We start from the raw sequence: 12,162 nt of genomic DNA, 5'->3' as shown, positions 1-12,162 counted from the left end.
GACAGAGGATGAGCGACAGACATACTCACTGCAACAGTGCCATCTAGCGTTTTTATTTCAACTGTGCAAGGAGAATAATGCAGCATCCGCTCAAAAATCGCGACAAATCCTTTGTCCAGGAAAGGTTTTTATTCCTTGGAAATTCTAGTCGTGTTAGGTCTAACAACGACTCATCGTTTGCATTTAACAGTAGTGTCCATATATGTCGTAGTCATTGTTTTAGATAAATTGTGATTAATAAATGGTTAAATTGCACTTGTTTAATTTTACCATGGGCATGTGGGACCTATCAAATATTTATTAATTACTTTATAGTGAGTTAGCATTGCCAAGTGGATTTAAGTTTTACAATCATGTGCACTGCGGTGTCAATAACAGTAAACATATACATTTGTGTGATTCATCATATTTTATTCAAACACATATTTAAAAAACTTAATTTGTAGGAATTGTTACATTCTTCGCCAGTAAAATATATTTGGACTGACAGGCTTTGCAGGACTTCGCAAACCCAGTAGAAATGACGAATCAAAGGTCTGGAGCACATGATTGACTCAACAATTCAACCAACCACAAGCTCACTTTTCCGTTCTTGACAGCCATTCAGATGATCTCGAATCGTACACACTATTTCACGCCGCAATCACGGTAGGTTGAGCCGAATGAGCACCGTAGATATTTGACAGCTTCACAGGTGAGAGAAGCGGCTAAAGGCTGTCATACTTTGCATTTCTATTTTACCCCCCCGGCGCACCGTTCACAGTGAGCCTGGGTTTGCCACAGTCAAAAATCAACCTCTCGAAGACCAATTACTCCGGCAGCATGAGCAAAAAGAAAAAGGACTGGAAGACTGAAAAAGGTAAGGCTTGATTTAAGGAGGAATGTGGAATTTTCTGCTCTTCATGGCTGACAGACAGCGTAGATTCTATTATGATGAAAAATGGACCAGCACTCTTATTGTTTCCCCTTGTGGCTCCAAACTACTTTTCATTTGCACGAATCACACTAAGTGCACGCATGCTGTGAGGATGCGTCTGTTTGGCTACTGTTCTTGCGTGTGAATGCATTGAAATCAACACTGTCTACTCTCCCCAGGCTACTTCGTATTTAGCTTGCATCCAGAGGACCGCTTTTGTTGTCATTCACCTGTCGGAGTAAGATCCGCTGCAAGAAACCGACGCGACGTGTGATGCTCACTAACATGCACATGTGCTAAGGTTGCTTGAGACAAACATTGAAGCGACTGCAAGACCACAGATGTTTTATAATTTGCAAGATTGTGCATCATTGGTGCCTCGTGAAAATATAAAATATTGATTATATAATGCAGTTTCTTTTAACTTTCATGCTTGTCAAGTGCAGGTGCACCTGCAATTGCTTATCAAATCAGTGCTGCTTCAATCTACATTGTCAATGGATGCAACAAATTCTACAAAGTTTTTTACCACCTACATAAAAACATTTACTATGAATTGTAGGTTTGTTCACAGTAGCATGGTGGGCCAGTTATTTTCACAAATGCTTAACAGTTCTGATGTTGGGGATTTGACTCTGGGCTCCTTGTGTGGAGTTTGCATGCACTGGTGAGTCCAGGTTCCTTTCACATTGTTCCAGCAGGTTAACCGAAGATTTGGTATTGCCTTGAATATGAGCGTGAATTGTCATTTATGTACATGAGCAACAAGTCTCACCTTTAATGTTAATGAGGACACATGGATGGATAATGTACATGTGCTGCTTGAGGAATTTACTGAAGAGGACCTGACCAGGTGATGCCTTGTTTTTATTTGGTTGCGTTTGGAAATATTTGATGATCCTGACCTCACTGTTAAATATTTATGTTGAATGTGGCTATTTTTAGGTGTATTTTTTATAACCCCTCCTTTCTGTCAAGGTAATTATAATTCGAGGGATCTCTACCTGGAGCAGGCAGCAGCGTAATAATGAAGAATATCACATTTCATATTCTGAGCTCATCCATTACCTGTTCTACTTATAGGTTACTGGTGTATATGAAGATAAAGGCCTTAAAGTGTCAAAGAAGTTTCACAAGTTCATTATCAATTTAATATGATTATAAAGAAAAATCTGTTGAAAGGCTAAAGACGTGCTTTTATGCTTTGATCATTTTAGACATCCAGTCATACCAAAATAAACAAGTATAGTGTTGTGGTGAGTACCAAAACATGGCAGCCTGAATGGTGGCCATCTTTTTGCTAAAGAGGAATAAGTCAGAAGTGTGTCTATGGTTTCAATATGACTCAAATGTATGTATTGGTAGATATATATATATCTACCTATATATATATATATATATATATATATATATATATATATATATATATATATATATATATATATATATATTCTTTGTCACTTTTGTCATGGCTTATTTTGTTTGCGATAACTGTTTCTTGCTTATTTGCTTTTTGATAGGAATTTTTGATTAGCAATTTCATTATTTGTAATTTTTCTTTTTGTGTTTTTTGTTTGCTTTTTTTGTGTTTGTGATTTGCACTTCAGGGCCACCATAAATATTTGACAGGTTAATCGGTTATTAAAATAAGGGCAATGTAATAAGGGGAAAATAAAACACCTGAAAGGCAAATAAACAAAAATATGGAAATTCGGACTGTTATCAGGTCGATATTAGTTTCCTCCTGAGCCCCTTTGAAATGCCCTTGAACTGCTCAGGGGCAATATTATAATTTACCAAGCAATATCTCTCTTCCTTAGTGCATGGCATGCTGATTTATGGTACTACTTTGATGTATCCTATTACAAAATAATATGAAAACTTTATGAAAATAAAGTAAAAAATAATGTTTGAAACAATAAAGACGGCAGTTGGAGTATAGCCCTGTGTATAATTTGAAACAAATTTCATCACTGAAGAAAAAATAAAGAGGCAGCCTTATGGTTAGAATGTTTGTATCTGGGTTCATCGGCCCATAAACTTGCTGTACAGGTTTTGCATGTTCTGCCTAACTGTGTGCATTTTATCTAACTAGTCTGTTTATTCCAAGTCCAAAAACATTTTAGGTTACTAATTAAAGACTCTGAAGTGTTTTAGGTGTGACTGGGATTTCACATGGTTGGTTTGTTTTACATCCCCTGACCAATCCGGGGTGTGCCTTACCTCTCGCTACTAATATAGGCTCCAGGTTACAGGTAAACTAAAGACAAGCAGTGTTTAAAATGAAAGGATAAGCAGGGATATCACAAGACAGTATGTAGTCCTTACAAGTTCCGCAGTTTTACAGTCTCATAGTAATACTGTTTCTTTTTAACAGAGAGACTTCTCCGCATGGACCGTGATGAGAGACGTAAGGAGGGCTATCGTTGTCAAGATTATATAGGTCTGGACAAGATTCCAACCTGGAGAGAAGAAAACTACTGTAAGAGAAGACACTTGTTGCTCAAATTCCAGCAACACACATTGCATTACAGTACTTGCCAATAAACAGGCCGTGAGGAAGACAATTCGACCAAACATGCTGTTACTTTTTTGATTAGATAATGACCATAACGGTGTGGACCACCCTTGATATACAGTCAGAGAACATTCGATTGTAGCTAAGTTAACTTGTGGAGTTTCTTCACAGCTTATTATTAATTGTGGTCGAATTACACATTATCCCGTGTGGCAGTTTTTTCAAAGTTAATGTGACCAACAATGCTTCATAGTAAATGCCACACACAAAACTGTACACTTGATTTCATATTCAAAAATGCACTGTATTGCATAATTGAAATTTGTGCATGCACCAGAAGTCATCCTAATATATCGTGGTGAGATGATATATCTATTTTTATTTAGCTGATAGAAAAGAAGATGGGAAGCTTTTGACAGGTGGAGGCGGCCTGAATGACAAAGTATCTCTCTATCAAGGTGACATTACTGTCCTGGAGGTGGATGCAATTGTCAATGCTGGTAAGTACTCTGACCTTTGACCCTGGTTGCTTCCATGCCTTAAGATGCATTATTTATCAACATGCTGCAGCTACCCTAAAAGTGTTGGACGCCAACATGTGACAAAGTGCAACTTTTGTCTAAGTTAAGAATTCTCAACTCATTTTTACATACCAATTTGCCTCGAGATAGTGGCGAAGAAGTAATATTATGTTGACCTAAGCACAACAGCGAGTAGGCGAGGTGGTTGACGAGGTATGTGGTGGTTTACTGCACTACTCAAAATTTATTTGGATTTCAGGATAACCTAAAGTGCACAATAACTTTTAGAGGCGAATTAACTTTGACCTTGTTTAAGTCTTCCAATGCACATGTCCAACTTTTCACTGTTTCGGTACTTTTTTCAATTTGATCTTGTCTAACAAATTCAATGGGAGAAATTCACATTAGGTATTTGATTCATTGATTGATTATATTCAAAATTAACAATAGGTCGGATTAATTTTAACATGAATTTCATCTTGAAATGTTAATCACAAGGGCAATTGACCCTAAGTTTTTGTTTGTAGTGAATATAAATTAGCATGCTTTTTGTTTAGTACACCATACACCTTTAGCGTATGCCTTTGGCAGGATTTCTTACTGTGAGAGAATGACCTTAGCAGTCAGAAGTTAGATAATGGCAAATAAGAAAAAATTAAAATAAGCCCATTTCGGATTTGTTTTCAACTTAGTACTGGACTTATGCAATGTTCTAAAGTTTGTCTGCTCACAACCTACATGATGTGTCAGACTTGCTACTCCTGTGCTTTTTTTCTATTTATTTTTTATTTTTTTATATAAACACGTTGCTATGTAACAGCATTCAATATCTCCTGGATACAGCCTTATTTGAGGTCCACTGAGTCATAGTATGATTTTTAAAAGAGAAATAACAATAATTTTGTGTTTTATGTTTGTTTTAATTTAAGAGTGTTAAGGAAAATGTTAACAAATTATCCACATGTTTTCTGAACTGCTCATTCTGACAATTTGTTTACAAAAACAGACTCAAATTTATCATTTATTTGTTTTTAGGAAAATTTTAATGAAAGTGTTCTTTTAGTTTATCATCTACATACACAAGTGAGTTATTTTGAACAGAAAATACGTTCTTCCGCTTTGAACTTCAAGTATCTTTTGAAAATCCTTGACATACTTTTACTTTATTTTATTGGCCATAATAATTCCTAAAACCTAATTTGACTCATCAATCGATCAGGTTTTTGTGCAATCAAAAAAACAAAAACAAAATGAAACCAAATAAATAATTTTAAAACTCCTTCCACTAGTAATTCCACCTGTAACATGTACAACTCCATCAAGGGAAAAAATAATAATTATTTGAGAGGAAAAGTAAAAATATACAGATAGTTGCAGAAGTGTGTACACCCTCTTATAACTGGAGATCTGACCGGCTTTCAAACTGATGTCAAAAGGCAGTTGTCATGCCTGATCCCGTTTTAAGTGCCTCTGATCAACCCTGTATATATTTCGTATGTCCTAGTCGTAGGCATTTCATTATATTGAGTCTGAAGGTTTTGTGGTAGTCTTGGTATTTTTGGAACTGTTCATAGTTACCTCCCACTTGATGAAGGCCCACGTTTTTGGCTGAAAGAAAACAATGCTTGACTGTAGAAAAGATGCTCTTTTGTTGAGCAACATTGTGGCTTGTGTCAAACTTACCCTTGAAAATAAGGCTAAAAAACGTTCAACCCTGGTTTTATTGTACCAAAAAGGCCTTTTCACACTGTATTTGCTTTTCTTGATGTTCACCTTGGGACAAATTGCAGGGACGCAGCACAAGCTTTCCCATATTTGGAAATGGTAGGAAATAGCCCGATGGTTTGGATTTGAAGTGCGTCATGGTAATATGGGTTTGGATCTCCATCACACTGTTGTTCCATATTTTCGCCACTTAAAGTGCCTTCAGTTTGTTCTCTGGTAAATGTGGAACTTGTTTTGTAACCTGACTGATAGTTTTGAACAATGGGAACTCATGACTTGTGCTGTCAGATGTGACTACAAAAATGTTTGGAAAACCCGACGAGAACACTTGGATTTTTAATGCCACTTTAAATGTTGGCTGGCGTGCTCTGATTTAACGTTGGTTGGAATGTGATTGGCAAATTCTGAACATATCCCCAATTTCAACAGTGTGCACATTTGTGCGATGGGATTATCAAGGTTTTTTTAATGCAGTGCATCTTTTTGTCTTTTATTCTTTCAGTTGAATACAGAGCAGGTTATGCAACAGGTGCAATAAATGGGGAAAAAAAATCAGAAGGTTTCCTATGTTTTGCCTGTGTTTTCTATTTTATAAATATAAATGATGGCATCCACACTTGTCTTTTCAACCCACTTCATGAGTGATCACCTGACCTATGTAAATGTACAAGCCTATTACATTAACCTTACATAGAGGCATTTAATGAATGATATGATTGTACTAAATCAAATTCCTTTGAGTGAAGATGTTGATGAACATTTAATTAGCTAATTTTGAAAAAACAAAAACACTTTTTTTGCTGGTTTGACGTCCCTGTTGTAAGAGTATTTTCTTAACCTTCTTATTCACTGTTTCACAATGATCCGTACACACACGCAGCCATTATGTTAAGTCGTGTTGATGTTGAATGAAATGAGTGGTGTATAATGTATGCTGAATTACTAGATGGGAATAGCAGACTGCTCTGTTGGCTGACTCTAATACATGTGATCTTTTATGTAAATAGCTACCCTGAGGACTTGGTGACATGGCATTCGGAATCATGGTCGTCTGTGTTTACATAGATATGTATTTTTATACCTAATAGGCCCTTGACAAATGCTTAAATTTCCTTAACTTGGAGTAGATGCGTGTGATTTGCTACTGCTGGTTTTGTGGTGGAAATACTAATATTCCCAAAAAAAAAGAAATTATTGTTCAGCCAGATGGACTTTGCTTTGTGGAAAGTATACTGACACCCTTTTTCATGAATTAATTTAAATGCATTAATTAAACTATGCTATTTTTTATTTTTTTTATTTCAGCAGTCAGTTTTTCCTGGAACTCTTGAGAAATATTCTGTAGTCATTTATATGTATTGAAGTTTTTAGTCAAAACAGCAGTGTAAAATGAATTACAAAGGTTAATAATTTTATGAGCCCTTGTGCTCCCACTTTTCTAGTGGTTGCCTACAGCTTTTAGAGGGTGTCAGTTTGCTTTATGTCCACTGTTAAAGTTTAATTATTGGAGCCATTGGGTTTTTAATGCTCCCTTAATTCTGTTGGGCTGGCGGCTCTTCCGTAGCCGCCTACATGGTGAAAGTCTTTGGACAATATTAGGCTGCAGTGTCTGCGGTCACACTATGGACTGACTCCACTGTCTAGAATTTTTTTTTTCCTTCCCCTTCTGTATTCTATAATTTTGGTGCATTACCGGAGGTGGAAAGAAGATGTCCTTATTGCACAGAAAGTCAACACGATTAGGGGACAGGGATTTTGCCTGCCTATTCAAGCTGTAATTTGGACTAATACGTACAAGTGACACCTGAGTGTAGGTCATAGGACCAGCCAAACTATACCCCCAAAAAGTATATATATATTTTTTTCAAGTTTAGATACAGTATTGGTTTTCTGTGATTAACTGGGAACTAGTAATTGGTATACAAGTGTTTTAATGTGGCTGTCACTGCAATTTCACAAAAAACAAAATTCACAATGTGTGAATCATACATAAGGCCCCCCCCGCCACACACACACACACACACACACACACACACACACACACACACACACACACACACACACACACTTGTCACACAATAATAGAAGGTCAGGCCTCTGCCTTCACAGAACTTGCTGCTCTGCTGAACAGTGAAATGACCCTGGTAGAGCGCTGCATCGGGTCCTGTTCTAGGTCCAGTTAATCGTGTCAGTGCTGAGAGATCACAATGCAGATACACTGTCCAATCAGGGCTTCCTCCTCTATCTACTTGGAAATGTGATCATGGGTAACACACCAGCTGCTGTTTTCTCCCCTTAAGAATTTAGCCAATAACGACCAAACCACGTTAAAAGAGCATGCAGATTTTTAAGTTTAAATTGCACAAGTTATGCAGTGTCTCTGAAGTATCCAAAAAAAGCGTATCTAAACTGCCTCAGATCAGTTTCAACTTTGCGATAAGACAATACAAATTCCACAGTAAAATGAAATGCCCTAAATTTGTAACCTTAATGCTTTTGCATACTCTGTAAAGTCTGCCATCTGCTGTGTTTTGTAATCTTTGCAACTAATATCTTGTTCTTCCTTGCAATCTGAGCCGTTCACAACAGTCTTTAGCTTCGGTAGGGATTTACATACTCTTTGTTTGACGTTGTGATGCGCACAGGAAAGGATACGCTTTAATAGGCACCTGCTTCTTTTACAGATGCTCAATCAGTGCTCTCGTAAAGATAATCATGGTTGATGCAGTTTAGCAGAGACAAAGAATATTGTAGGGTGGGTTCGAGAGGAAAATGTCATATTTGTTAAAACTCTATCTTGACAGAAACAATTGAGAAAATGATTGGAGGAATTCATGACGCGGAGGGAATCTTGTGTGCTGTCTATCACAAGATGTAATTTCCCATCTTCCAGAGGTGATGTGACAGTACCTGTCTCTGCACCAGGCACAACGGTTGCCGAGTGGCTTTGCAGTTTTTAGGCAGAACCCGGTGGGCAGAAAGTTCAAAGCCATTAAACACCATTTTTATTATGATACATTCATTATGCATGCACTGTTAGAAGGGGCTTGGTGGATGTGACCATCTGTGACCTGTACATCCCTCCAATTGTGCAGCAACAGTGACTTGAAATGGTGTTTGCTCAGGTGCCTGAAGGGGTCACTGTGGTCCCAGCTTTCACTGACTTGTCCAACAGAAGACCTGGTTTATCAAAGGGTGGCTGAGATGCTTCTTAGGCACAGCTGTATCAATTCTCCTTTTCTGCTTTCTCTCGCTGTTCCTTTTAGAAGTGTTTTAGGCGATAAATAGAAAATTGAAGATCTTTTAAAATGTCAGCTCCTGTTTATGTTTAGCAGGCTAAGAAATAGCCAATACTGAGATGCTGCATATTTTATTAAACCAAGTAGTTCCAATTTTAGCTCCATACCTCATTTTATGCTTAATCTCTGGATGAAAAGTGACACCCTGGTAGCGACCCCATCACCCCAACATACCATTGAATCAATCTGTAGTTATGCAGATAAAATATTGCATTCTTCTCTGAGATGAGTATGGAGGCATGTTAGGTGAACTTATTGAAGCAAGACTGAGGAAAAAGGTCTGACGTTTCTTTTCTGACTGCCATCTCATTGTCTGGATATAATGTGTCTGAAATTGTGTATTGTAAGTATAGTGTTGTGTGTTTTTTTTTTTTTTAATACCTGCTACGTTCCTGTGAATGAATCCGTTGAAAAAGTATATTAAGTGCATTTTAAGGTGGCATAATTATTTTTTTTCCCTTCAGGTTGTAAATTGTGTAAAAGCTAATTGGCAAGTTTCTTCATGCATCAATGAGTGTAATGATTACCTAATTGTCATTAAATAAAATTAATGCATCAGATTGTCCTGAGTTCACTGTATGGTTTTGAAATTAGAATAAATCCATGAATAGATTTGAGTAAAGATTGCAGTGACTGCTGACTTTTCTTTAAGGTTACTGTATGTAGACATGCACTGATTAATTTAAATTATGATATGATGCTTCAGTTATTGAAAATATTGAATATTTTGAAAATTCCAGTATTCCAGTATTTTGTTCGTTTGTCCCTGCTGCGGTGATGCAGTACGTTTGTGATGAGGTGACCTTTTAATTGAACATTCTCCATCTAAAACCCACCCCCTGCAAATTCAACGAAAGCCAATAATCACCAACAGCTCTTCGGGTCATATTGGCTGCACAGTTGTTGTCCTCATGGATGCTAAGCAGTGACTGGGCATCCTGATGAAATGGATTTTCCTCTGTTGACACAAGTGATTGTGTGGTTACTGTAGGGCTTAGGGAATGTGGAGTCATTATAGATAAAGTGCTTCCTTCTGTGGAATGAGAAACACGTCAATGTTCTCTCGGCTATGATGAACAGTGCCATGTCTGAGAAAGGTCCAGAAGATATGACTCTATTAGGCTTGATTGACTTAATTCTGAGTGATCTTCCTGCTAAGTCAGTATTTTTTAGTGACTAATGGCTACTAAAGAGCACTATCATTTACTCTTATGGAAAAATGACCTCAGTAACTGCATTGAGATGTTTTTCTTTAAGCAGGTAATGCATGATTCAATTGCAAGTGGTGTTTACGTATTGCTGGCATGACTGTGGCTTGCATAAGAATTTACAGATACTGGGCATGATTTACAGCAGGAATAGGCATGTCACACTCTGAGTTGCATCCTGATAATGAAAAAATATCTACCTATCCAATATTGAATTTGCTCACAACTCTGGTTATTTTTTTAATATTCAAACCCTTTGTTGTCAAAGGCTGGATCTTTTATACATTCATTGACGAATAAATTACGAAAAAAAAAATTAATATACTATGATATACGTTGATTCAATAAAAAAACAACAACCACGTTTTGTACACATTTCAAATTGTGTTTTTGTGTCAGGCAGTGTGTGGTCCTATGTGCCCCTCCCTCAATAGCACGAAATACATTTTTTGGCCCCTTCCATCATTCAAGTTACCCATCCTTGATTTACATTCTATAAAATTCCCCAGACAGCCAACCCAATTTTAGTTTGACAAGATGTCATTTGCATAACACATGACAGCCAGGAATTTTCAATAAGTCAAGAAGCGTTTCAATAATGCACTCGTTAATGCAAAAGGGTTCAAAGGTTTGCTTCAAGAGTAGCTATAGACAAGCTGATGATTTGTTGTCATGTACACACAGACAGCAGTGATACTTGACTTGGAGATTGTGCTACCTCCAACAACCTACATTTTGTTTAACCTCACTCAGCTGTGGCACCATAATGGGATGATGGCTTCTGCCATTAGCATGATTAAACTGACAAATAAGTGACTTAAGAGAAACCCACTCAACTCAGAGGTTGCAATTTGGTTGGCCTTTGATGCCTCAGCTGGCCATGGAAACAATTTAATCTCTCTCTAATAGAATCTCCGTCCCCGTCCATGAGCAAACAAAGTAGATTAAGGTTTCCAATAAGTCGAAGACTACACAGCCTTTGTGATGGATCAGAATTCCCAATGCGGTCAGTGAGGTTTGAATAAGATGGTAAAACAAAACAAAAAAATCTCTCTGAACCATGAGAAGATGGATGGCGTAAAAGATGGCCTGAATAAAGTAACAAACTCCATTTACATTACTTAACTACCCTTATGAACGTGTCAGAGTAATCTCAATTCAGCATACCTTTACGTTTTTTAAGTGTTCATACTTTGATTAAAAGTAATAAAATAAAAATTCTGATTTTACTCAGTACCTGAGTACTTACGCTAATCCAGGGGTGTCAAATTCATTTTTTTTCCGCGGGCCGCATTGTAGTCATAGCTTCTTTCGGAGGGCCATTATGACCGTCAACCCAAATAATTGTATGAGCACCTCATATTATATACAGTAAAAGCTACAAAAATAACTGACAAATAACTCGTTTTCAAATAAGACGAGTAAAAACCGGTTATTAAAAGTGAAGACAATTTGCAATTCTAGTAATGACACATGAATTTGATGCACAATTTGTCTTCGCGGGCCACATACAATGATGTGGCGGGCCGTATCTGGCCCCCGGGCCTTGAGTTTGACACCTGTGCTCTAATCATACTACTTGTTGCTTTTACTTGAGTCATATTCTAAAGTAACTTTATCCTTTGAGTGAAAAATTCATCTTCTCTCCCCATCTCTGTTGATCAGTGCAATCACTGTACTTTAAGCTGTATCTAGGTCACCGCTTTATGTTCTGGCTGATTGTGAAGCTAATTATATCTCAAGTGGCTAAAGTCTGTTGTTGTAAATAGTTAGTAGCTACCATTATTTTTATTTGAGCCTTGGAGATAACATCCATCATTGTCTTACTGCCTGAAGCAGGTTGACCAAGGACTGTTGTGATTGCAATCTGGTTTTTTTTTTTGTCATAGGCCAAATACAATGCAGTGACTGTTATATTTATAGGCATCCTCTGAAAGCTTCCAAGTGAGGAAGAGAAGATGAAGAGCTAGAGATT

General features: G+C 37.2%; 1 protein-coding gene across 5 annotated transcripts in view; it reads left to right on the top strand.

Moving 5' to 3' along the window:
* Nucleotides 1–552: 552 nt before the first annotated feature.
* Nucleotides 553–12,162, top strand: part of macrod2 (mono-ADP ribosylhydrolase 2) — a 280,346-nt gene continuing 268,736 nt past the window's right edge. For 2 of the 5 annotated variants that reach the window (XM_088384941.1, XM_088384936.1), the window contains exons 1-3: nt 655–859; nt 3,294–3,398; nt 3,821–3,934. In XM_088384941.1, coding sequence (XP_088241067.1) covers nt 823–859; nt 3,294–3,398; nt 3,821–3,934 — 256 coding nt within the window. In that variant the 5' untranslated portion in view covers nt 655–822. Of the gene's footprint in view, nt 860–3,293; nt 3,399–3,820; nt 3,935–12,162 lie in introns of all 5 variants that reach the window. The other 3 variants (XM_088384939.1, XM_088384940.1, XM_088384938.1) reach the window with 3 other exon arrangements.

This window comes from Syngnathus floridae, chromosome 9 (assembly GCF_059516105.1).
Source record: "Syngnathus floridae isolate MCC-2025c chromosome 9, RoL_Sflo_1.0, whole genome shotgun sequence".
NCBI classification, from domain to species: domain Eukaryota; kingdom Metazoa; phylum Chordata; class Actinopteri; order Syngnathiformes; family Syngnathidae; genus Syngnathus; species Syngnathus floridae.
The sequence above is the reverse complement of the archived record's forward strand: the minus strand, read 5'-3'. Positions and strand labels throughout refer to the sequence as shown.